Consider the following 27,928-nt stretch of genomic DNA (forward strand, 5'->3'; position numbering starts at 1 on the left):
CCTGGTAATACTCCCCTACTTGCTCCCACTTAAAGATGAATCCACAACAAAGAAATACTGTGGGGTTTTGGGGGAGTGTTTTGGGGAGGAGAGCTTTTGGTTGGGTGGTTTCTGGGTGGGTGTTTTTAAAAGTCTTATTTTACTTCAGATAAGTAAACTTTAGTGATGCTGGCAACTTCACATCATGTACTGCAGCAGCTAAGGCTCTTTAAATTAAAACAGTGTTTCAGGGCAAGCTTCCTACAAGGGAGTCTTCCCGGGAAGACTCAAATTATCCATACGCTCAATATTTTTTTGCAGAAATCAGGGAAGGCAAGACTTTAACAGATATACTGAGAGTAGAATTTTTGGGGGGTTTGGTCTTTATTGTTTTTCTTTGTTTGAAGATGGGATAAATGTTTCAGTTATGAAAACAACACTATTTGCAAGTTGGCTTTGATCACACTATGTAGGCTTTTGCTTATGGAAACACAGTAGTACTTTTTCAATGCCAGATACCATCATTCCCTTACCACACACTCTATTCTTGCTTTTGTGTGCAGTGGAAACACTTACCAGCTTATTTATCAGAATTCACTCAGTTCATTGGTGTTTTGCTTGTTTGTTTTTTTTTTTCCCAAAGATACTGTATTGCTTACAAGAATACTTTAGATACTACACATTTTAAGACTACTAGTCTGCAAATGTCTGAGGTTAACTCTAGCCAGCCTACTTTCATAAAATGTTTAAGATCAACTTTTCCTTTCATCTCAGTCTTGAGTATGTATCTTTATATTCAGGAGCACACTGCAACCAATCATAGATGGACAAAGTAAAACTAAACCTGAAAAAGTAACTTGCAACTTCACAAACTCTACTTTTATGTGGCATCTTCATCACCCCCTGTGATCAAGCAGGAGCAATAAAATGCTTAGAATAAGTGCTAAATTTAGCTCAGCAACAAAATGCTGAGATTTTTTGGCAGAGGCTGGAGCCTCAGCTGCCCAGGCCTCCCAACACCTGGAGCCACCTCTCCTTACAGGGAGCTACGGAGCATCCCTGTAGAAGTAAAGTACACCTTCCTGCTAGCAATGTAGTTCAGTCATCACGATGGTCACGCGAACACCCCAGTCTTCTTGCCATGAGAAGAGGCATTGAAACATGCCACGCACACAGAATCCCTCTGGGGAAAGATTAAATTCCAAAAGGCTCCACTGACAAAGAAAAGTAGAAGGGGAAAAATAATTTACTTTACTTTTAAGAACCATTACACTTAAAGTAAAAGGACTTTTAAAAACCATTAAACTTAAAACAAAGCAAAACCAAAACAAAAGCTTTTTTTAGCCTAACATTCTGCTTCCATCCCTGGGAGTCATTAGAAGACATATCCCCCTTCTCTCTCAACCCTACAAAACACATACCAACCAGCTCTACTGTAGTTAGACAAGTCAGAAACATGTGGCTGCTGAACACTTCCGGCTTGAAGCAGCATTGAAACAAGACCCCCTCTCCTTTTGACAGCTGCTGTTGATGGGCAGCCATGGTCAGGTCTAAGGAGAAGAGGCAGAGCTATGAATTAAATACCGAGAGGGCTTTGGGTTCACATCAGCATGGGGTGGAAGGGACTGGGTGGGTCGAGTCTCTGATGGGGGAGTATCAGAATGCTGCTCTAGCTGAGGATGGGTAGTGCCTTTGCACCATCACTGTTTTTACCCCATGCAATTCAAGCAGACAAAGCACACTGTTGGCACTGACATCCTGCAGCAGTGAGCACTGCTGCTGGAGGGCAGTGCTGGCAGGGAACCCACCAATAACAAAGGAGAGGATGACACTTGGGGGATGGTATGAAAAAGATGCACGTTCTAGAAACAGAATTGATGCTTCTTTGACCAGGCAGTTCCCAAGACAATGCTGGAAATGCAGGTCATTACTAACATCTCTCTCTGCAACGCATTTTCCAGCTCATAACCAGTCAAACGATTTTTCAAAAAAATACAGACTCTCACAAGGGTTTTGGAGCAAAAGGAAAAAAAAAAATCACAGTCTTACTGCATTCTACACATCCCAGGGATTTTTCTGATAACATAATTAAGACAAATGAATTTGAACACTCAATCTCCATAATGGACTCAACAGATCCCCATTAAGTGATATGGGCAGGCATCCAAATTATCCTGCTCAAGCCAGCAAAATCATCTTTTCATCAAGTTTTGTTCCATTAAAAAGTGTGAGATTAAATGTCCAAACATTGTGTGAGCAGTTAAAAGCACAGGATAAGGAGAAGACAGGCAGATAATGCCAAGGGATACCCGAGGATACTGGCTGGCTAATTACTGCCAGATTTTCCTAAACAAGATTAGGAAAGAGCAAGAGGCAACTATGTAGAGGCAAATCTTTCTTTAACAGTTAGGTTTGTAGCACATAACTTAGGGAAGAAAGATCACTGCATCAAGTGACAGTAAAAGTAGTGAATACACTTCATCACAATACAACATAAAGAAGCTGCATCTATTGTTTCCCTTTTAGAGGTCAGTTAATTAACACTGGTGTCTTTGACTACAATAGGATACAAACAGAAACTGACACACTCAGGTGAAATCATAATGTCATACCCATCTTGAAAACAGATGAATTTTTTCCTTGAAGACAAAAGGGTGTGATGGCAATTCAAGAGGGGCAGGGGGAAGCTGCATCATACATCGGACCACCAAAGGACCAGGTTTCCCCTCAACCTGACCTACTTCATCTGCTGAAAGATGCTGCTGGTCCAGCACAAGAATCCAACACGTGCTCTGTTCAAAATTCATTCCTCAAGAAGGGCATTGAGAGGGGACAGTCTCATTTGCAAGTGGCAAATGAACGTTCATGCTCCTTCTCCCCCCTTCCGATTTTCACATACGCTAAGAATTGCAGTACAAAGAGTTCTAAAACCCTGTGTATAAAGATCAAATTGCTATGAAAACGTCTCAGAACTTGTAAAATAGCCTTTGTTGCTGCTGGCCTTTTTAATAATAAAAATAGGGTTTAAAGTCTGGTGTTGCAGCAAGCAGGAATCTCTAGGGTGACACAATAACCATTTTAGTTAATCTGACCTGCAGCACAAATCAAGAAATAAGGTATGTTTTAAAGTCCTTCCTTATAGTGAAATGGCATATGCAGCACGGCTGTAATCACACAAAATGAAAGGTTTTAAAATTGACCTCTCTGTTCTTCACTCAGTCCTCTGAGAAAAATATTTCTTTTTCTGCTCACAGAAATTCTTTCTCACTTATGTCTCATACTCTGCATTTCAGAAAATATGCAGTATCTATTTTTACTATTACACCAGTGACATTTTTGAGACATTTTAATATTAAAAAATAAATTTCAAGTTGTGTAAGAAGACAAGAAGTACTTCAGCTATGAGATGCTACGAGATGCTGAGACTTTTACTTAAAGCAATACTGCAGATTGGTTTTAAACTCTTTTGGTTACAAAGTACATGATATATGGTAATCAAAGCCCCATTAATTGAAGTTATGCAAATCTCTATATTTTCACTCAACAGGAAGAATTCCTTAGACACAACTAATGAAAAGTATATGCTCCTACAAATAAAGCCAACTAATTCACACCAGTTAATCCATGATGTGTATAGCAAAGGGTGGCTGTATTATAAAAGGAAGGGGAAAAGGAGTGCTACCTTGCTGAACACATGTTCACCTTGGAAAAGGACTAAATGAAAGCCCTTGTGTCGGGTCAGAAAGTGCCCAGCACAGGATTCACGTTTTGGTATAAGCTTTCACAGCAGACAAACATGAAACATTTACTTTTTAGATCCTCAAGAATGGTTTTACCAGGGAAGGTTTTTCTAAAGGTAGAGATGAGGTAATTTGTATTATCCAGGGCTCACAGAGCAGTAATAGGACTGCGCTTAAAGAAAAGCCAAACAAGTGGCACTTGTCCAGCACAATACTGGAGGAACTTATGCTTTGAAAAAAAAAAAAACAAAAACAGAAAAAAAAAGAAAGAAAAAAAAAGCCATAAAATTGTCTTGGTAATGCAGTAACAAATAAATAACAGTCCCATGGATGTAAATGAGTTCAGAAAAAATGCTGATAAGACAGATGTGGAAGTTGAACACCACAATTCTGGGCTTGGTATAATTAGTACAAGGGAAAGACTAAAAAAGTATATGTACAAGATACTGGGTTTAATATCAAGCAAAAGGTGGGGATGTCTTCACATATGACATTATAGGCAGAAAAAGTACAGGACAGATTCAATAAATATTTAACGTAACAGAAGAACTGGCAGAAAAGGAAACCAGGGAAGGCTGAAGACAAGTTAATGTATGCCTAAGGGTTATGTGTGCTATGCAGCAATAAGTAGATCAGGAGTAATAAAAGCACTAAAGTAGATGAACAAGAATTTGTATAAGACTTGCGGGGTAAAAAGGCTAGGAATATAGGCATACAAAAGAGGCAGAAGCTCCCAATTCTATCAGCTTCCACAATAAAGACACTAAACAATAAATTAACAAATATTAAAATTCAAGGTAAGTAAAAGAAACTGTGACCAAATTTCAACATCTACTCTTTTTTTGCATCTGTGAAAAAGGAACCTCAAGACCTACATGTGCCCTTTACTGCATATTGTTTTAAAAGAACTAAATATTGAAGTACCTTTATAGCGGAACCACTTATCGCACTGAAATGATTTCTTTTTCTATTCATTCTTTTTTCTGACCAGCTTTTTCAAGCAAAGTTTCACTGGGTTTCATTGTGTCCTCCATTTAGTGTGTTGGAAGTGTCTACTCTTCTCAGTTGCTTTTCCTTTCATTGTCTTTGGAAGAAAGCACTGCAATTTTTTCACAGTCCCTTTAAGCACTTTAAGGAGCTTGTGAGGAAAATTAAAAATAAACCTTAAAAATCTGTTTTCAATCCCCAGCCCCTCGCACTCATTGTCATAAAGCTCAATGAGCATTACTGCCTCCAGCCTCTACCTTCTCTATACAAAATTTTCTGCCCTACAGGTTGAATGAGGCTGAATAGCAGACTTCTCATATGGGGGACATTCTCTGAGGAAAACTGACACTTGGAGGCTGCATATTTAAACATTTACCATCCTCTCCTCTTGCCTATAATGCAATTTCTCTTCTTGCAATTGCTTCCTTTCAAACTGTTTTAATTAGCCATACAATTAGTTTCCACTGACTTTTCCCTCTGTTGTAATTTAGATTTAACAGCAGCAAGGCAGAATAGCACGCACTGGTTTGATATGCAGTCCTAACTTACAATAGAACTTTATGGAATACTGTAGAATTCTTTCAGGTTAATATTCCACATATATGCTTCAGTGGCAGAGCTGTCCCTACTGTGGTTGTGTCCCCCAAGCCCAGATGCCCTGTCTGTCTAAAACTAAAGGGTGCAATAAAATGCTTTGGAAAACAACAGAACATTTTTCCAGGGTAGCCATGAAGTAATCTAAGTAATCTACCCACAGGAGAAGGAAAAAAAAAATACATCTTTCAGCTGATATTTGAAATTCCCTAATATACAATTAACTCCACGCAAGACAAAAAAATCCAGGGCGCAGTGACTTTGTGACTCCTTATTTTGCCCATTTTTGCTAAGAATTTCCTATGTGTGGAGTACGTATTGCCTTTTACCATTTGTTTGTTTGTTTGTTTTGCTTAACAATTACTGATACATTCTTGCATTTTCTAGAACACCTGGGGCATGCTTTCCCCTGTGCAGCCCCACTAGCTTGCCTTACTTGAAGGCCCAAGCAACATCTTGGTTGTCTGGCATCCAGCATCAAGCTCTGTGTTTTCAGAAACTGCCTAGGCTACTTTTGTTGAAGGGCTAAGAAACAGGCTACAGCACACCACACCAAAACCATGTTCCATAGTTTTTGTGTCAGATACTATCACGTGTGAGAAGACTTCGCAATGACCGTGAGCAGATCTGCCTTATCACAACGTGCCTTATCCAGCCCTTGCTAGACACTACTTTGAAACCAAGCACAGTTCTTCCAAAAGCTCAATATTGTAACACTGTATTCATTTATTCACTCAACTCCCGAGGTCTCCAAGCTAGAGAAAGTTTAAGTCTTTCTTCCACCTCCCAGTCTCTTCATCTCATCACACAGTCGACCCAACACTCCTTCTTGGCACAGAATTCTCTGGATCTCCATTATAATTTCCTTTTTGTACTTTTAGCCCTAAAATTTCCTCCATTAGCAAGTTTCTAATGTAAGGCCATGCTTGGAGCTGGTTATGTGTCCATTTTCCGTCTCTTCAGAGAAACTGAGAAAAGGCTATTTGGAAATGCAAAAACATGCTTAATGAAGTTTTGTGGGGGGTTGTTTTTCACTAAAGATAGTTGTTATCATCTTTCAGCCAGATGGTTTTAGGGTGGTTTTCGATGCAGTGTCTCAGCTGCTCTTTTCTTATGTTTCTTCGAAAAACCAATATGAATGTCACATAAACAGGCATTTGGTTTGCTTTTTAGCTTGCTCAATAATCTAATGCTTTAACGGATTTCTATCCCTGATTTTCTGCAAGACTTGTAGCACACCAAATCTCTGATGATAGCCCTCTGTTATTTGTAGGGCTACACTGCAGCTAACAAAATGTATGTCTTTTCAATAATAGTGCTCTTTTTTTTCCTCTATAAACATGCAGAAGCAGACAAGAAACACTACAGAACAATAAAGATAATATAAATCAGGTAATTAAGCAGAAGCTCTCAGGATGTCACTGAAGGCTCATAAAAAGCAATGAGATCTTATTTTGCTTGCAGCATCTTGTGTTTGCTTTTTTGAGAGGTCATGGTTAACTTTTCCCCTGCAACAAGGACAGTCTTAAAGAATTTGAACCATGAGGTCCTGAACACTAAATATAGAAGCAGCACAAGAGGTGTGGGGGGGGGAAAAAGGAAACAAAGAGCTTGGAAAATCTGGGTTGGAGGCGGTAGGGAGAGCAGCAAAGAATCAGGTTACATTTACTTGTTACCTGAGAATGTGAGGGGAAATAAGGGAGTTAGGGTGGATATATGAAACAGAAAAAATAGATGACTGTTGAAAAGATACTACAGAACAACTAAAAATCAGTCATTACTATGTAACACCCAGAACTCATTGGAATCATGCTGACTCTCTGATGTTTTTTATAGATTTTGTTCAATCTCTACAAAAACCCTAGGGTTTGTTATTTTCCTCCCAGTCAGTTGATACTAAAGGTATTGAATTATCTCAGCATCTCATCTACTGCTGCCTTGTATCTGTGTCAAAAAAATGCACAAGTGCGTCAAGCAGGCAGGAACAAGTGAATAGGAAGATCTGAGCAGTTGTAAGCGAACACAGATGCTGACAGAGCAAGGAATGGGGCAGGCATATCTGCTGCCCATCAGGTGCTTGCTCCGCACATTTCTTCCCCTTGCTCAAGATGTAGCTGCTCACCTTTATCCACTGATAGATGCTGCGAGGTGATACAACGTAAGAGCAGAGATAAAGGTAGCTACTATGGAAATAAGCAAAGATGCTCTCAGTAAAATACCTGTTCACCTGCTCAACCCAAAGCAGCAACCTTGCTCACTCAACCCAAAGCAGCAACTTTGCCCACATATATTCTGAAAGGTTTGTCCAGGCTCAGCCTTAAGCTTCCTGAAGCCATACTACAAAAGCACACTCACTTTGAAGATGAGGGACAGAAGTACAGAAAAATTAGGAAAAATTTCTTCACTAAGAAGGGTTATCAAGCATTGGAACAGGCTGCCCTGGGAAGTAGTTGAGTCAGCATCCCTGGAAGTATTTAAAAGAGGTGTAAACGCAGCATGTAGAGTCATGGTTTACTTGTGGTCTAAGACTTGGCGGTGCTGGTTGGACTTGATCATCTTTGAGGTCATTTCCAACCTCAATGATTCTGAGAGATCAAGTTTACATTTAAAATTATAGAACGCACTGTTTAACACAGACATTTTTACAGGTCTTCTGGGATGCACTGTTCAGATGACTTGCTCGCACATTTGACAGTATCCTACAACTGCTACTCAATTTACGTAAGCTCATTTCACAGAAAGGATGAAGCCACAAATGAACTACAAATACAGTTTCAAGAACTGTATTGACTGAGCATTTTCTTTTTAACTGAAATTATTGCAGAGAGTAGAACAGGAAATAGCAGAAACCACCTAAAAAAGTTATGGTTTAATAGTGCAAGCATCAATGACAATGAGAGGCCTGTATCCTCTCAGTCTGAAGAGGCAGATAAGGCACAATGAAAAACAGGGTTAATTTACCCAGACTTCAGGAACACCGTTGCACAAAGAGCTGGTCCATGAGGAGAGTAAGGACAAAATCCTTGAGTGCACAAAGCAGCAGCTTGGAGCTAACCTTGCAGCTGTCTCTGAAGAAATGTGCACTTTCCATAGGTATTAAAATCTGCCGAAACAGGTGAAAGGGGGAAGTAAATAAAGACTTAATTCATAGCAGGCTACACAGACTAAGAATATAGGAAAGTAAATGACTTAGCATAGGGGAAGTTTGAGGCAATAGGTCATGCAAAAAGGGATGAAAAGGTCACAGCAATTATGTATAGCATTTTGGATAAAAGAATCCACTGCAGAGTCTCTGGATGTACTTCCAGCAATGTTAAGACATTGCCTCCAGCTGCTGGATGACAGCACATCCTGGATTTATAAGTATTCATTGTTAGGATGTACACCCTGCATTTTGGGAAACTTTGCTTTAGAACATGCTACAGTGCCATTACCCCACACATTCTCCCTTCTCCCCGGGGGTTACCATAAAGACATAAAAGAGCTTTGATGAAGGCAGGTCCACATTCCTCCTTAAAGAACTATAAGTGGACAATCAGATCAGGCTTTCCAGTGGATACTCAACCAGACTGACCTGGAAAAGATCTGATTCCAGCTGAAAGAGGTATCAAAGTTTCCAAGTTTGTTTTCTTATGAGCAAACTATAACCACAATGTGACAAGACAGACAGACAAGGGTAAGCCATTTCAGACCTTCATCCCAGTGTTCACCATGCTTTAGTTACCAGTTTTAGTCTTGGAATATTCATTGATTTTTATTTTGCTTATTTCAGTTCTATTCGTGTTTGCATTTTTTTAATGCAAATGTGTGCTGACCATTTAACTCCAAACTGTCAGTGAAGTGCTAAATTTTTCCAGCTGCATTTGCTTTCATATCCACTCAAGCTCACAGATAAGAAAACATCACAGGCACAAAAGGTGGGTTTATCCATTCTCCACGTCAAGCCTGGAGAAGATTCTGACTGACTCATTTTGTGGAGAACAAAGCAGCAGGACAGAGGGCAAGGAAATACCAGCACAAAGATCAGTGTTTTCTCAAGATGCACATTTGTCTCCTCTTCTTTTGGTGAAGCAGTTGGAGACTGTCACTCTGGGAGCAGCACAGCATGGAGAAACATGCAGGACAAATGTGATGCAGGCTGTGTTAGCCTGGCACAAGATAAGATGAAGGAGGTGAACTCAACACATAGTAGAACACCGAGCACTAAACTTACATGCCTTCTTTGCTCTGTTGGCTCCTTTTTTGTACACCTACATGCTACTTTTTAAAAGAAATCTCATTAAGAATACCAACTAATCTATAAAGAGGCCCAAAACACATACCTATACAGAGCATTTTTCAAGATCCTACACGTTACTGTTCACAGAACAAGAGAAAAGAAGCTGCATAAATGAATTACTTTGCAGTCCTTTAATAAAAGAAAGAATGTCTAGAAACAGTCAGATGATGCAGAGGTAAAGTCACCTACAAAACAAGACAGATTAGCATCACCCACTGATTGTTGATCCTGGTGGCACTAGAGGCAAACTGGGAAGGGCTTTAGGGCAACTTTGTACTCACAGATTGTAGGAATGAAGAAAGAGTTGTAAGCAAAAACAAAGAATTAAAGGACAGTAAAGCAAGCTCCTTCTCTCCTCTTATTTTACAAATTTCTTCTTCTATGGTGCAAATCCAGAGCATTGATTCGAATACTATTTTACTGGATTTCCATTTGTTTTGCCTGGACTCCTACATTAATCCAAACAATAAGGGCCTTTAAAGCATTCATAAATAACCTGCTGCTGCTGCTGGCACCTAGGAGCCAAGTGTAGCAATGTTAAGCAACAACAAATTTCATAGTTCAAGAGGCACAGTTAAGGAAAAAGGTTGCTCAGAAAAATCACTCTCATTTAGCACAAAGATCCTTAAAAATTGCATGAAATCAGTCAAGTAACTATAGAAACCAATTTCTTCAGCTCTGTATCACACGTCTCACACCTCAATTGTCTTTATTATTGTCTGCTGTCAGATCCTTAATCAGAAATGTGAACAGGCTTGATGATTTATTCAGCAGGGAAAAGAATCTGTAGGTCAAGTGAAAAATTTCACACACACATACACACACACACACACATCTTCAACCTTAGGTACTTTCATTTCATTCTGTTCCCAGTAGCTCTGGGGGCAACTCCAGTGAGATCCAATATTAAGGCTCAATTAAAATAAGCTCCAATTAGTGGAGCTTTTTTCTCTCAGGCTAGAAAAGTCAGGAAATGGATATTGGGAAATGTAAAAAGTCAGCTACTGAGAGGAGGCTGCAGACATAAATGAACTTATTTGTTGATTTCTACAGTTGCTATGCAGAGGCCTCTGGGAGTAAAAGCTTAACCAGTCTAAGCTATAAACTAAAACCCCTGCAGCTAAACATGAACTGTGTGAAACAAGGGCTCCATTCCAGAACAGAAAACTGCTGGGCCCAGAAAATTAAAAGCCAGAGGCGTTTTCCATTTAAAACTAAATCCCAGTACCGCCTCCCAGCCAAAGAATTATAAGCAGTATCAGATTTACAAAACGAACAATTACCCTGGAAAAATGTAGCCTATTGTACAGTCCCAGATGCTAAATCTCAAAGTTTCTTTTTTTTTTTTTTTTTCCCCCCTAATCCCACATTATATTCCTAACAAGTGTACTGCTGCAGTTTACAAAGGACTGTTTCTAGACGGGACTGAAACTGCAAAAAATAAAATGTTAAAAAAAGAGAGCTCATAATTCATTGACCTCATTTGAAGCACTGCCCTTGCCTGCGGCAGTTCCTGTCCTTCCCCAAGGCCTCTGCAAATGGTATGCAGCAGCAAAATAAACCCTGACCTAATTGCCAGGACAGGGCTGCCAACCTTCTCTCAACACACAAAGGCAAGCATGGTAACTGGAAAGTCCTACCTCTTTCGCTTTCTGCTTTAACCGCAGTTGCTCTGGATCTTCTTTATTGGAACGGCTCTAGCAAAGCAAGAGGAAAAAGAATGAACAGAAATTACTGGCATCCAAATACCATCGTTTCCGTTAAATATTTAATAAATGACAATTTTCTCTGGTGATTGAAAGATTTAGCTCCAGGGGTGAATGCCTCAATCCAGACTGGCTTCCATCCCCCTCCATGCATATACGTGCACACCCCTCCTCATCTGGGCCGGCTGCCTCTGCTGTAGCCTGAAGCAAGATTAAGCTGAAAATGATGCTAACACTGTCAGTCAGGTCCAGTCTAGGCATGATGTTGTTCATGTCAGCAGCAGACACTTAAAAAGGACAGGAAGTATAGGAAAGAAAGGGAGTTGTATTCGTGCAAGCACAACACAATTCTTTCAACTCTAGATTAGGCTTCCATCCAAGGGGTTCAAGAATTCGGATTGAAAACAAACAAACAAACAAAACCCAAAGAGAAGATGATCAAAGCTCACCTGATAGAGCGACATCTATATTTTTTTTTTTTTTCCCCTGCTTCTCTTTTTGAGGAAAGAGAAGGGAGAAGAAAAGTACTTATTCTATACTACAACAGCTTCATCAGGGCTCCATGGATGCTGGGCTAGCCCTCTGATCTTGACTACAGAAAATAAATACATCTGGCAAGGTGGTGGATCTCACCAGCCTTCAGTTTCAGAGCCAAAAATAGATCCAGAAAGGATATTTTTGGCTTTTTATTTAATTTTGACCAGTAGGAATAATCTCAAAAGCAGAGTTCACCCCACCACACATTTCAAAGAACTCCTGTTATTTTTTTTTTTAAACGTAAATACACTAAATCCTTTTCTGTAAAGCCTAAATTGTCCTAAACATTATGAATTTTCAGGAACAGGGTTAATGGTTTCTACATTTAAAACAGGAGAAACCTGAAGATGTTCACCAATCTAGAGGACATGACTACTTCCTTGGAAAGCAAGAATCTTACCTTGGCTGCTCGAAGCAACATTTCACGTTCCTCTTCATCTTTTCTCTGCTTTTCTAGGTGATCAAGCTTTTCAAGAAATCTCAGCTGTGCTCTGGTGTCACTACATACGATGTACTTATCGCTCCCCTGAAAAAAAGCAGTTTGTTATAGGCAAGAAGGCCTTTATATACACAGCTAGAGCTAACAAACTCAATGGGAAAAATCTAAAGAGAACAACACTATTTTTCAAAGCTGAAAAGTGTAGGCTGTTTTAGAAAGACTTCAGGTGGTAAGTAGTCATTTACACATCTCCTCTCCACTGAAGCATGTTTCTAGGTGTCTGTGACTAGTAAGAGGTTATTGAACAAGTGATATTAAAAACATCTAGTCTGTAGTGACTACAATTACAGCAGTCTTCCCTAACCTTAGTTAAAAGACTAAAATTTTGTTTTAAACCAGCAACTTCATATTCAATGAACATATTTAGGAAAATAGCCTTTCCCCTTTAAAGAGAGAAAAAATTAGAATTTGACATTTTAAGTTTTTATTGTTTCATGTTCTAGTGTCAGCCATTTAATGCAGAAGTTGAAATAAGCATCACCTGGTGTTTCCAAAAAAAGTTTTATGCAGTGGAGGGGTGGTTTAGAGCTAGTTATTATGAATTTTGGGGTGAAGAAAGTCAGATATATTATATATGGTTTATTATAGCTTTAAGAATACATATTTTTGCCTCAGTGAATGCTCTCAAGTCATAGGACAGTTTATGTTGAAAGGTAAACCAGGAAAGTCATCTGGTCCAACCACCTGTACAAAGCCAGGCCAGTGAATACTAATGAGTATTTCCAACAATAACTGGACACACAGGCATTGAAACACAACTAGGGTCATTTTGGTCTAAAGAATAGCAATCAGTGGCTCATTTTGCATTCCAATTCATTCACTGGAAAGCCTGAGTTGACATTTACTATAGATCAGAAAGACAGAGAAAGGAAAGATCTAAAACATGGTCAACTGGCAAAGGAAAACTTGGGTTTACTATGTTACTCTTCTAAAGACAAGCTATTTAAGCCATGTGTTGGCCAGAGGGCATGAGGCAAAACAAGACAAGGAGCCCATTCTAGATGAGGTATGTCTGTGCCACCTGTTTGTACCTCTTTTTAATGCACATCCTATACTTACCTTCCTTCTCTGTTGCTCTGTGAACTTGTTTCCCTGAGAAATTTTTTATCAGCCAAACAAACTATGTACTTTCAGCAACTCTTCTTTCTATCTTACCCCAACCTCACATTCTGATGAATCAGTTTTGGCATACAACCATTCTGAGCACTGGATATTTTACAGCTGTATTTTAGGCAAAGTTACATGCTAAGTCTGTAGCCTTATCAGTATATATCAATTACTTCAGTTGCTCAATTTTTAGTTTTCAAGTACACTACACTCAGACTCTTCTTCCCATACCCAGTCACACCCTATTAAAAGCTGTAAGGAAAGTAAAAGTCTTCTTGTGGGGCACTGCTGTCTCCTAATCTGAATTCTCACACCAGCCAGAGCATGAAATCAATCCCTCTCCTGGTATTATGTTTGGTCCTTTTCAGTGAGCCACCCCATTGTCATGTATTACCAACTGGGGCTAAAACCACACCATATGTTGCAACCAGAAACTTTCTTTCCAAAGCAGCGTCTGTGGCTCTGCAAGGAAGTCCAGCAAACCTTCTTCTTGTGTCCTGTTACTACTCAAGTTTTTTTTACCACTCCCCACAAAGCATACACTACTTTGAGTCACTCTCAGTACATTAGTACAACTTGTTTTGAAGCAGCAGCTTATAATAATCCACCACCATACCACAATCCTTTTAAAGGGACAAAAAAGAAAGCTGTATTACCAGAAGATTATTTTTTCCAAAGTTTAGAAGTGTTTCGCTTCAGAATACCCGAAATCAGAGTCAGATATTTACATGTTGTAAGTTAAATCCATGACCCCATTCCAATTAGGAATGGCAGTCTCTCAACCGGCAGCTCTCCAATGCACTACCACAAGTTCATATGTGACAAGAAATGGGTGCATCCATAACAGTATTTCAGCTCATCAACTGTTCTAAGATAAATTATTTCAGGAATTTCTAGAAAAGAAACACCTGCAGTTGTATTTTGTCCCACTCAATAAACTTCTCTGTGATTGTTTAGACGGAAAACATTTACATTGTATACCTGTTTGGCCAAAACTGTTATGATGTAGCCAAAACTGTTATGATGAAGCATATCACCCACACTGTATCACCCTACAGATAACGCAGTTTAGAGCTGCAGGTGGGGAAAATGTTTTCATGGATCACTGTTTATAGCTCAGCACCCACATGCCTGCTGAAGCCAGAAGCTCATGGGCTCCGGCCACAGGAGTAGGGCAGCTGTCTCATGCTGGGATGAATCCCTACACATAAAACCTGTTCTTTAAGCACTGTAGTGCTTAAGTTGTCATTGTGAATTCTGGTCTTAGGTATCACGTCACATGCATACTCTTATACCACAGTAGTTTTCCAGCTGCTAGAAGAGAAGGAGCCGAGGAACCAAACCAATCAGCTAATTCCCATCACGGTCTTACAAAGGCTCTATAAGAGCACTGCAGCAAGAGCTGCATCACAGAGAACAGCTTACAACAATCTGAAAGATTATTCTTGCTTCAGATAAAGAGACCACCGTGATAGTTTTATCCTAATTAACTTAGTAACTTCCAATTACATACTTCTTTTTTTCTCAAATTTAGCAAAAGTTGGCAAGTCTACATGGTGGCATGGTATGAAGCTTTTACCCTGCCAATTCCCTCTCTCTGCAGGGCTATCCATCAGATGAAAGCTGCTAGGCGTGAGCTGAGCAAACTGGGAAGAAAAGTTTCCTGAGTATGATCCCATGAATAACTGGCATTTGAACACCAGCTCCTATCCTAACAGCAGTTACTTTGGTTGTGCCACACCTATTCCTCTTACTGTAGGGTTTTTTGTACTGAAGACAGGCCAATACAAAGCCTTACAAAGCAACTACCTGACTGTCTTGGAAAGGCTCTGGAAAATTATCTGAAATACATGAAGCCCACACTGCACAATGGTACCAATCAATAGCCTAGAGGGAAAAGAGAAGAGGGGTAAGCACTGGGGGAGATGTAATACAGGGCTATGTAAATATATGTATTAATCACAGAACCACAGAGTATTCTGAGTTGGAAGGGACCCAGAAGGATCATTGAATCCAACTCTCAAGTGAATGGCTCATACAGAGGATCGAGGCTGTGAACTTACCATTATTAGAACCAGGTTTTAACCAACTGAGTAACATGACTCCAAAACCCTGCAGTGTTCCGTTCTTAGATTTCTAAAAGCCTGTCAGCATCTCTCACAGTAACATCACTCACAAATGTAATCCTGTAGGACACTCCTATGTAGCAGAAAACCATCTTCCTAAGGAAAGGGGGTACCTGTGCCGCTAGGATTACTATGCTCGTTACTTTTTGTTTGTTTGTTTTGCTTTTGAGAGAAGAGGAAAAGAAAGCAAGCTTATTGCAGTCTTACAATCTTATCATTGCTTCTGGCAATTCAATCAGACAAAAACCTATCTGTTTTTCTATTGCTTTAGTTCAATGAGAAATAAATCAGTCCCATAGAGTCTACTGTCCAGAAACAATTTCCTTATGTTCTTGTTGTCTGCAAGACACTAAATCCAACTGGTTACTCAGGACTTCAGTGCTCCTCCTCACTTTTGTTCACAAGCTCATTTGGTACCTTCCACTTTAGACAAACAACACAGAACACGTGCAAATTTCTAAAAACTTCTCATAAAAAACTGTATACTTTTCCTGTATTGATTTTTTTTCTACTACATTTTCTTCTGGCAAAGAACAGCATACTCCAACTGCTTCAGACATCGCCATAAATGCTTAGAAGTTTCCAAATAGTTCCTCCTCTTTACTATTTCTGCTCCAGTGCTTAAAGGCCTATTAGAAGTTTCCAAATAGTTCCTCCTCTTTACTATTTCTGCTCCAGTGCTTAAAGGCCTATAAAAAGTGTTCAGTACAAAAACAACTCCTATTCCATCAGTTAGCTGTGCTTGTTAAATTTCATTAAGCATAAAGTTCTTGTAAAAAAAACAAATCCAAACAAACAAGAACCCAAGAGTTGACAGATACATTTAACTTGCTTTTTTTTCTAAGCCAGCTTCATATTGAAAATAGGGATCAATACCTTATTATTGAATGACGCACACACACAAAAAAAGGCTATTTTAGCTAGTAAATTATCACTTCCCATTTGTACCATACAAGCATATTAAAGGATACTAAGCTTACTGGGACTCAATATCCTTTATATTGAACAGAGCTAATACAAGAGGGATGGAAGGGAATCTGAATTATCGGGATGGGGGGGAACAAAATCTTAAGATCAAAAGGGTCTCTGCCTTCACATGGAGCACCTTCTGAAGGTAAAATACTCAATTCAGTTTCCCAAGGCTTTTTACTGCATCAGTGCTGCAGTTCAACCAACAGTAAATGCGTAAGGAAAACACAAACCCCTAAATCAACCCACCATCAAGAACATTCAAAAAGAGCTTTACACGTAAGACAAATTTTGCTTAACAGGCAACAATTCTATGGAAGAGAAGAAATGTATGTATTTGTCATGCTGGGGTTTAAGAGCACCTGCCCACCAAGTCAAATAGAACAGTTATTGGCTGTAACTGTTAAAACCAGCCTTCGGTAGCTACTGAAAATGCACATATTGCCTATGATGTGCCTACACTTGGAGGAGGTTCAAGGCTGCAAAGCAGGGAAACTTTGGTGCAAAACTTGCCTAATGATTTCCTTTACCTTGTGGGTTGATACTCTGTGCTGAGCAATTACAGTTAGTTTTTCTAGGAGCCCTCGTAATCTCTCCTGTGTAGCGTGGGAGATCAAGTTCACAACATCAGAGTTAAGTTCCATAATGTCATGCCTTTTACCTGTGGAAGCAGAGAAAATCCATTACGTGTTTTAGTAGTAGCTGATAATTGAAATAATTAGCACAGCAGGTATTCTGTTCCCCCTGGAAGTCATACCCATTATGAATAAAGGTTTGGAGATTATGATTTTCCTGGTAAAGTCACAACTTCAAAGATCTTAGACATTACATTAATAAAACTTAGCCTGGAGCTTCAGAAAATATAGACATTGTTTCACTTAGCCTCCAGAACCACTCTCCTTGCAAGGTCATTTATAGGACAAAGTTAATAAGAACACAAATCAAGCTTCATGTTCGGGGAGGGGGATAAGCAGTAGCTGTAGAAATTAGTGCCATATTCTGTTAATTCCAGTAATTAAAAAAATACAGAATTACATTTTGCCCTGCTTGACACCGTGCTTGTTAACAACTCATGACATTTATTTGACGAGCAGGAATGGGCTTTGCGGCGCACTCCAGGCACACAGGACCCTCTCAACTGCCCTGACTGACGGACATGGGGCAGACAGGCCCCAACCGACCCACGGCAGCAGCTCGGACAGCACAGATTCAAGTCCAGCTGGGGTCATCCTGCCATCACCTTCAACCTTTTCTCTCGGGTTGCTGCTGATTCCCTGCGTTTCAGCAGCTGCGACCGAGGCTGGTGACAGCTCCAGGCACAGCTGTGCTGGCCCTGCACCCAGAGCCGGGCATCACCTCTGTAACCTTCCCGCGGCTGCAGGCTGCCGACGGAGAAGCCTTCCCGCAGTTGACACCATCGATCACTCAACGCGACTCCATCCAGACACCTGGACGGCAGCAACTTTTCCCTGGTGGGCACAGCAGGCAGCAGTTTCACATGCCCCATGCACCGTACCTGTCAGAAGCGCTTTTCCTCGCCCCTCGCTGCATTTACAGCAGCTGTAATACTTTATGATGCAATATACAGCACGCCTTCAAAACCCATTTTGCTATTTACTGCCAAGTGAAGTGTTAAGAATGGATAAACAGCACACTGTAAAAAAACTAATCACCTATTTCATTTGCCTTTGCTACTCTAACTGAAAATGAGTAACAATCTCGCAAGACAGGGAGAATCTAGGATGTTTTCCCAGATACAATCAAAGTCTATTTGATCAGGAAGCATTGGCCTGTACTTTAGCTGAGTGCAAAGCTCATTTTGCTCAAGGACCTTTCAATACTTCCTCAGCAGCTTCTCATTAGACTATCAGAACACTGAAACACCAACTTAAAGAGTTAGTAAAATCCCTCCAAACCTCAAGACTTCACTCCACACAAACACTTCTTAATTCAAAGAGAGCTTGGTTAAAACGTAGATGTGTTCATTTTTTGAATTGCTGTACTCCCTAGCAATACTCCTTTCCTTGCAATCAAACACTTTTCATTTATGACATGAATTATTCCTATTATTAATATTATTAATGTGGAACAACTACCATGCCAGCCATGAAGCATCCAGGCTTCTATTTTCCATCTTTCAATGAATTGTCTTCACACCCCTAACCAGCAAATTATTCTAGAAGTACTCTGTGTTTTTGAAGAGCTCTTAATTTTTCTTTATATACACTTTCCAAGAAGGATTGATTAATCCTCTACTGAATTTTGAGAAAATCTTCTAGGCACCAGTTTTGATGAGTATTTTCCCTTTGCCACTAATAACACAGCACTTACTTCACTCTACTATACCCCACACAGCTCAGATGACGCATCCTGGCTAACCAGAGCAGGAGTACTGAGGCTGCAGGTAGCATTTGCAGGTCACATGCTTGTCACAGGTTAGCTGCCCACTTTGGAGAGAGAACCACGTGTGTCCAGAAAGGGAAAGACTTGGTGATGGCATAGCTAAACCACTGTGACAGAACGATGACTGCATGTACAACCGCAGGCTTTCCTGGATGCTCAGTTGCAAAACTCACTGTTCCAGTACAGAGAGCGATGGGGCAGAGGGCACGAGCAAGGAGCGGAGCAACGTTCACAGAGTTTGCTGTCGGCAGCAGCGGTGCTGCTCAGCGCGGCACTGTACAAATGCACGCTCCCTGCTGTGACACAATACAGCACTGCCAAGCAACAGTTACCACTTTGCTCAGAAGCTAACAGCTGAAAGGATGCGTGCACTAGGAACTTCCTACACCGCAGTGTAGTCACAGGCACTCAACACACATTCCACAGTACCACTCACTACACAGACAAACAGCTTCAACATCTCTTTTGTATAAAATTAATGGAAGTTTTTTTTCCACAGGAGGAGTCATAAACAAAGGTCTGCCCTGTGTGTATTGGCAGTTTCAAACTTCTTCTTAATGGTGGTCAATAGAGTACATATACCTGACAGGCTGAGGAATGCAAAAACTGTTAGGAAAGTTAGTGTAATGCATCAGGTTAGAAGCCGCAGAGATAAAAAAGCACATGTAAGTGTTTTGACACTAGCATTTTTATGGTTGTTAACTGTCCCATTAAGTTTAAGAGTAATAAAGTTGCTCACTTCTCACATGTTGAAGTGGCATTGGTTTCTTTGTTCTGGCTGTACTTGAGACTGTTTCCATGTTAAAAAAAACCCTTAGAGGACAGTTGTTTCCTAGATGGGGGAGTAGAAGCTCAGTATAGTTTGGCAGAAACACATGAATTGAGATGGGAGATATTAATAGTTCAGGGTCCTTCTTTGAAGATTGGAGGCTGGCTGATGAAAGATGCAAGAAAACACTACATCCATACATACATGTTACATGTGCATTGCTCTCACCTATGTTCAAGATCTTCTTCTGAAGAGCTTCCAAAGAAAGAAATGGTTCATCTGAACAAGAGTGAATCACTGTACCAATGAGCTCAGAGTTTGCTGCCAAAATGCACGCATTCTCCTCATTAAGATTGATCCCAGCCATAGAAGTCACATCATTTATGTCATCTTCATCTCTACAAAAGGAAACACCAACATTTTATGCTTTGTTTAGAACAGATACAAAGAAAAAGTCTCTGGACTATCAACAAGCAGCCACATTCACATATCTTGAAGGCTATACCTATATACAATAGACATTTAGTGTGGGTGTGGACAGGGACAGGCAGCTCCTAAAAGCTCTCACACTTCAGTCAAGTGCCTCTGAAACCCTCATTTGGCTAATGCCTCAGCTGCTAGGCACACAAATCCTTTATACGAAACTGAAATTTTGAGCAAGGTTGGAAACCACGGACTGACATAAAACTGGATTAAAAGTTCCCACAAACCCTAACCCTGCACCACTGCTTTTGGAGACTGGTTCTAAAACTAATTCACCAGGTAGAACCTAGCATTGAATAAAGTTGAATGTTGATTCACTGAATTAAAAATAAGCCCATTTTCTAACCAAGATGCCTAACTTACAAGCTGAAGCTTACAACACAAGTTTATTAGCACAGACCTGATCTTCACTTTTCTTTAGTGAGTTCCCTTAAAGCACAGGATACAAACAGCTCTTGATTATATAGCAGAACCAATCCAGACCTTGTCCTTTGGATCAGTCCTACCATACCTATGTACATAGCAGGGAAGATGCCAAGCTTCTGAAGTGCCATGGCAGAGCTTTAGCTGTGAACACCCCTCCATTAGCTGGATTCTGCTGTAGCAGCTTTGGACTATGTGTTCAAAATAAAAACGAAAAATTGGTATATTTAAGGCGAACATCACTTAGATGAGCTATAATAGCCTGTGTGCCTCAGCTTTTTTTTTTTTTTTTTTTTTTAAGATCATTTAAGTTAAGATATTGAATGAATCTCATATGGGGAAAGTTTTTCCAGGACTCTAGATCATCAAGAGAAAGCCTTTTTACTTCACAAACTGACAAGGGCCCTAATGGTGGCTTCCAGGGTTTAGGACCAAATCAAAACAGATGTCTGCAGTATTAAGACAGATAAGATAAATCACTCAATCTGAAGGTCTTTTTATTTGGAAAACGAAGAAAATAAAACCAACACACACACCCCTCTTGAAAAGTATTCTCTGGCAAGGCTTGTGTAGCTTAAATAACTCTTGAACAAGGGGTCAGCCAGAAACCTGCCGTTCTTGGGTTATGTGGGATTTCCTAGAGGCTGTCTTTTGACTGAAAATAGGTAGAAGCTGAAGTTCTTAGAATATGACTTCCATTCGCATGCCCACATTGCTAGGAGTTCTGGTGTGTTTTGTTCAGGGAAAAGGATACACAATAGATTCTCAAACCAGCTCCATTCATTAATTCTAACTAGACACTATAGTTTCCTGACTAGGCTTGTGCCCCAAATCCATCGTGCTAAGAAAAGTTTTAAATCCCAGGACTGTCAGAACAGTTTGATGTCCGCTGCTACCATTCAAAGCTGAAGTCATCAGCACCAAAACAGCTCCTCTCCCAGTACCCCTTCACAATCAGCAACTGAGCAGTTCCAAGTGTTTACTCAGGCTCTATCAGCCTAACAGAGACCCTGAACTTTCAGCAACTGTGTAAATGAAGCTTCACTGAATGATAATTGAGTGCTAACTGATCTTCACAAGTTCACTCCAGTTTCCTCTTCTTAGTGACCACTACAGAGAAGTCTTTGCTGATGGCAGTGACTGCCACAGGCCTATTAACAACGGAGATGACAAAATAAGCATAACTAGCACCAGGAACACACATCACAAGCTATCGATGCTGGAACCTGACAATACCCCATTGGAAGGATGTTTGCACCTCAGACACAACTGTATAGCACAGAGCTTCAGGAAATCATTTTTGCTTTTAATCTGGCCACATACTCCAAACACCCAAGCAAGGAGGAAGTAAACTTCTATATTACACATCTATCCCCCTTTCTAAATATACAACTTTAATTTCTCTATAACCCCGCCTTTAACAGGTTACTATTTTCTTGAATATGTTTCCATGCACACAGTCTCTCTTATGAGTACACCTATACAAGAGCTTATATGCAACATCTCTACCTGTACTGTTTCTAAGGACCAATTCTAACTTTTTCACAGCATTAAGTCGCTGAGTCATTAGCTTTGACGCAAGATATGAAAACATTACTGCACTTATTTTACTTAACCCAAAGAAATTATCACTACATTTCCTCAGAAACAGTGCTTGCTAAAGATTAATAAAAGTTTCAGAAGCCATGGTAAGTTTGTACCTTTCATTATTCATTTTTCCTTGTTCAAATAAACTTTAATCATTTTAAGTAAGATTATATGTACTCTGAATACACTATGAAAATAATTCTATTAAGGTAAAAATTTAAAATATTCCAGAGTGTACATACAGGCTTTTCTGTTGGATATTGGCTTGCTTTCACTTTCATGAGCAATCCCTCCATGAAGTCCCTTTTCTGCACCACTTCCTTTAATTCTTTTTGCATTTGATCATGTCACATTCAGAAATCAACAGGAAAACTCTTCCAGCTGTTATGAGTCTCCAGTGATTTAAGCTGACCAGGACAAGGTGGAAAACAGAACTCAGAGTTCTGAGCATTACACTGCATGAAGTCAGATTTGACACTTATACTGAATATTCTCTTGAAAAGAAGCCCAAGCAATGCAGATGCACCTTACATCATGCACCTCACATCTATGAATTTCCCTCTGCTGCCGGAAAAGTGAGTCTGTGGCACCCTCTGGTGTCTGACTACCGCACGTCTGCTCCTGAATCCATCTTTACTTACTCCATTTTATACAGGAATGAAAGGGAAAAGTAGATTTAGGCACATTTAACCCAAACCTCTGTGCAATGTCACTGACAACCACATGGGCCAGAACAACTCCAGCAAACCAGGAACCACCAGCGCTCACCACTACCACAGGGCAGGAGAAGCAGCTGCCCAGATGAGCTCCATTCTGCTGTCTCACTCCTGTTTGCCTGCTAGTTGAGATTGTTAGCCCGTTCCAGACAAAACACACAAGTCAAATTTGCATGTGCTTTGGAGAACAACTTTATTAAACGGAAAGGAGTCAAACAAGTATTTGAAGATGAAATATCTGACTTATTTTTTTCCAGGGTGCCCCAGCATATACTTTACATAAATGTGTAGGTCAGCTTACAAAAGCCTCGATGCTTTTAAAACAGACTGCCTCTTAACATGCCATGGTGCAATGTCCATGCTTAGCTGAAATAGTATCTGGAAGGTTGGAATGCTTTGTGTTTTGTTGGGGGGTTTTTGTTTGTTCATCTGGGGGGCAGGAAATCACCATTTTTTCCACTGCTCATCTCCAGCAAACTAAATCAGCTCATTAAAGAGCAGACAACCTCAAACTGTGTCTAAGTAAGTGCAGTCTAGTGAGTATTACATTCCCAAATCCTAACCTAACCTAGCCACACAACGGCAGAGGGAGTCAGGCTCGATGACATACTGAAATGAGAGTGCACAGCAAGACCACTCTCATTAGTGTCACGCGTACAATCACACCGATTACAAGACACACTCTCTGCCCATAACAAATCTCATCCCAAAACCGGAAGGCAGGTCATGGTGCCTCTCTCTGCCTCACACATGATCAGCAGTTGATGCACCATAGGTCACAAAGAACAGCTGTACTGGGAATACTGAATGTCAGACAGAAGAGAGCAAACCACTTCACAGCTTAGCAGGGAACAGCTATTGCCCTGTTAACACTATTTGGTGCAAGACCTGCTCAGAGAACACAAATACTTCACTGAGGGAAGCCAAGAGTTCAGGTACACACTGCCCACATTCAGATATACGAAGATTGTCATATGTAGTTTTTAAAGTCATAAAGTTTGATTATAGCAGTGAATAGAAGCAGTAGCAGGAATGTATGCAAAGACAAATTCTTCAGAGACAAGGCTCCACTTAAAAATTCAAGAATGAGTTAGAGATTTTCCATCTAAATTTTCATGGACTTACGCTACTTTGAAAATCAGATTCCAAAAGCAAGAACAGAAATCTACCTTGGATCACACTGTAAAAGCAGAGTTTTTCCTACACTAAGAATTTAAAAATTCAGGGAAGAAACTTCAAGAATTCAACCTTTTTCTTCTAAGACAGCTAATATATTCCAATAGGAAGATCACAGAAAAAAAAATTTCCTCTTTTTTTTGTATGAGGTGGTTTGTTGCTTTTTTAAAAATTGTGGTATTTATGAAGCTTTTCTTTTTTTTCACATCACTACTCAAAATTATGTCCCACATTAATTTTGAAATTATTTTATAAGACCTTGAGGCAGCTAACAGAGCTACTGCTCTAATATGAGCTTTTCATTTCAACTTCTGGCTACCACTGTTTTAAGTGTTCGCTGTATGCTGTATGTTACTGTAAACAACAGCAGCTATATCAGTGCACACAATGCTGTAGCTTTCAAGAGATGATGGGAAGTCAACTGGTCAAGAAGATAAAGATGTCATCACGTCTTCTTTTTTCCCCCTCAAACTTTCCTTAAAGTTGTAAGGCCAATAATGCTTATGGCAGTCTGTACCTTTGATCCAGCATTATATTTCAGAGCTACAAAAAGTAATTTCCGCTTTTGAAAAGTTAATCAGTTACCAGAACTAAAAGCTTTAAGCACTCTTGTAATCTAAAGGCCTAGAGAATATGCCAGAAGTCAAAATTAGAGATGTAGTCAAAGACTTTCACCTCTACATACACAAACGAGCTTGTAAGAGGAGCTAATAAAAATATTCTGAAATACAGCACAGAGCTTCAGGAAAGTTATCAGACAGTCCAAGAAACAGTTCAATGCTACCCAGCTGTCTGCAAAAAGCAGAGGTTACATCTACTTTAATCTTACTTAGAGATTTTAATACAAGGTAACTAGATTAGTAATTTTATTCATAGGATGGAAATCAATATGCTTCCTCTACAAGAGAAAAACTGACACATTTTGATGCACTCTGTATACATAATTACACTCTTGTTGGATTTTCATCATGCTATCACCTCATCAGGACAGTTTTCTTACATTAAGAATAATTAACATCTGTTATGAGGTAAAAATTTTCAGGTTCTTCCTTGCCAGTTAGTATTATAACATGAAAAACATGTATCAGAAAAAGTTTCTAAAGAAAGTTGCTTTTATTTGGGCTCCGTTCCCACCTCTATACTTGCTGTCTCTTCCTTCTGTTCCTTGCTATTGTTAACTTCTGATAATGTTTATTTTTACCTGAAGGATGTTGCTCCGTTCTCTTTCATTTTTGCCTTCTGAACAGGAGATGCTTGAAGCGACAGAATTTTATTTCCTGGCAGGGTAATTCGTTTCAGAATGGAACCTAAAATAAAATAAAGAACATGCTATTGTAGAAAGTAAAATGCTAAGATAACTGCTTTATCAGTTCTTTCTTCCAGTAAAGGCTACTGCAGATTCAAAAACAACTAATTAGGTCCACTTGAAAAACAGACACTCTAGAATCTTACATTCTACGTGCTCTGTATGGACAAAAACTTTACATGCTTTCCAACACCCTCCACTGTACTGACAAGTGAAACGTTTTAGTGAAAACTGGCTGGTTGAGACAAACTCTTATTCTGCGTCAACCTGAACCTGTTGAAGGAAAAAAACCAAGGTCTCATGAAATGACTCTCAAAAGCATCATTGTTTAAAGAAAGTTTACTGCAAGCTCAGTCACAGTACAAATGTTTGATTGATATACTTTTACCAAGTGCTATAAGTAGATGAGGCACTGATTTTCTCATCAGAACTCCAAGCAGACAGTAAAGAGGTTCAGCTTAAAGTGGTTGCTCCCAACAGACAGCCACCTTCCTACAATCTACCAATAGCCTGCATTTACTTCTACACCTCAGCATTCCTCTCCCTTTACCTGCAGGAAACTGGTTGGTTTGAACAAGTGTATTCAGTGGCATCTTCTTGTCAGCAGATGTCTGTAGGGTGAGCACTGAGGGTTGTGGGAGCGTGGATACTTGCTTTACAATAGTTCCTGATGGTTGTTGGACTACCTGGAAGTGGAATATCCAATACCAAGAGTGAGAAGAGCTAAAAATACACAGAAACAAACAGTATCAGTGTTTCCACTTAGCCAGAATTGCCACTGGGCAGGCGTGCTTGTCTAGTTCTCAGTTTAAAGCAAACAGTATGCTAAGAAAAACCTCTTTTTTTTTTTTTTTACTTCATGTCAAGAAATCTTAACAAGTGGTGGTGAGCTTTAAGCTCCAGCTCTTTCAGAACGTGATGCTGATTCTGAGTAAGACAGTTCACCCCTAGTCTCTACTGATAACTCTAGTAGACATATTTCACTAAGTATCACACAACCCATTACACTGAGAGGCTTTCCTCTACATCTTGCTTAACAGAGTAACTATTAAATATTCAGTCTGCCTACCAATGACTTCAAAAGGGTAGGTATCTCAAACACCTAGTTCAAAAGAGAGGACACCAAAGCAACTGGAAGACTTGCATAATTTCCCATTAAGAATTAAGAGGACACATTATAAAATTACTAATGGATTCTTGGAACTCCAACATCAATAGTAAATTGAGATGCTGAGTTTCAAAGTGTTAAGCTTAAGGACACTGAGCGCATCAGTCACCAGGAATGTGAAGTATTAAATAGCAACACCTAGAGTGAGTAGAGCCTCCAAATGAAGACAACAGTACACAGCTGAAGGGTAAAAAGGACGAGGATTCACAGTTTTGTTTAAAGGGACTCTTCAAAGAAACAAAACCAGACAAAAGGATGTGATCACAACACAAATCTAGAGGCACAGCCCATGAACACTAATCCTTCCTCTTCAGGGGCAGCTATTAAAATGCAAGAAAGTAATAAAGCTGCAGCATCCCTAAAAACCTCATTTCTAAGCCTCCCAGATAACAGAATGTGGCCTGCAGCTTCGATACAACCTTTGGAAAAGTTCTTGATTACAGGTAGTAAAAAAGATGTGATTTTACCAAAGCACAAAATCATAAAGTCTTCAGACTGAATCCTATTTTTTTAGCAGAAAATGTCAGGGTGAAGATCAAGAAGCCACTTTTCTCCTCTACATTTTTTATTCTAACTTCAGAAAGTCTAAAGAGTGCTTGTACAGCAAGACTGCATACGGGTAAACTAAAGAATTGACATTTACAATACTTCAGACATTACGCTGTTTCCTTCTGCCATCTATCTTCTGATTTATCAATAAATATCATCAGCATAAGCATCACACATTCACAAAAAGAGGTAGTTTGAGTATCAAAGAGCCAAGATACTACCCACCCATCTCCATATCAATAGCATTGAAGTTTGGCATAGCAGCAGTAACAAAGAATAACGAGCTGACGGTGGCATCTGAAAACCAGACAGACAGTTCTTGAGAAGAAACGTAAGATCCAGAGAAGGAAAGAACTACAGGAGTGCAGGGACAGACTGCAGACAGAGTCAAGCCTTACACATGCAACACCTCCTCATGGAGTAGAAGTTTGCTTCCATGCATTTTTCCCAAAGCTCAGTCTGCTCTTTCTGAAAGATGCAGCTTCCACAAGATGGAAGTTGTGAATAACACAGTGTCATTCACGTGTTCGGGTAAGTCCTGAGCCACCAATCAGATTGGCCAAACTACACACAAGCTCCACCTGCACCCGCACTAACACACACCTAAAGATCCTCCTTACCACCAATAAGAGCGATGCCTCAACTTCAGCAGGCAAAACACTGGAACAGCACAGGAGGACACATAAGCAGTCCAGACTGATGTATCGCAGACAAAAGAACAGAGGGAGGCAACGTTACATCAGTGGTCTGGGTGAAGACTGGGAAATAAGTCAAGTAACCGAGGAGACTACATCATTGAGAAACAGAAACGATGTGCTGGCAGTA

At 39.9% G+C, this 27,928-nt stretch overlaps 1 protein-coding gene across 2 annotated transcripts in view; it reads right to left on the bottom strand.

The window, feature by feature from the left end:
- Positions 1-27,928, bottom strand: part of TAF4B (TATA-box binding protein associated factor 4b) — a 75,379-nt gene that overhangs the window by 14,781 nt on the left and 32,670 nt on the right. For both annotated transcript variants that reach the window (XM_027887571.1, XM_027887572.1), the window contains exons 8-13: positions 25,937-26,072; positions 25,282-25,387; positions 19,924-20,093; positions 17,054-17,184; positions 12,223-12,348; positions 11,220-11,276 (exon numbers count right to left, since the gene is read on the bottom strand). In XM_027887571.1, the coding sequence (XP_027743372.1) occupies positions 11,220-11,276; positions 12,223-12,348; positions 17,054-17,184; positions 19,924-20,093; positions 25,282-25,387; positions 25,937-26,072 (726 nt within the window). The remainder of the gene's footprint in view (positions 1-11,219; positions 11,277-12,222; positions 12,349-17,053; positions 17,185-19,923; positions 20,094-25,281; positions 25,388-25,936; positions 26,073-27,928) is intronic.

This window comes from Empidonax traillii, unplaced genomic scaffold, assembly GCF_003031625.1.
Source record: "Empidonax traillii isolate 1590-97213 ecotype Southwest subspecies unplaced genomic scaffold, ASM303162v1 scaffold215:size2007263, whole genome shotgun sequence".
In the NCBI taxonomy this organism is placed as follows: Eukaryota; Metazoa; Chordata; class Aves; order Passeriformes; family Tyrannidae; genus Empidonax; species Empidonax traillii.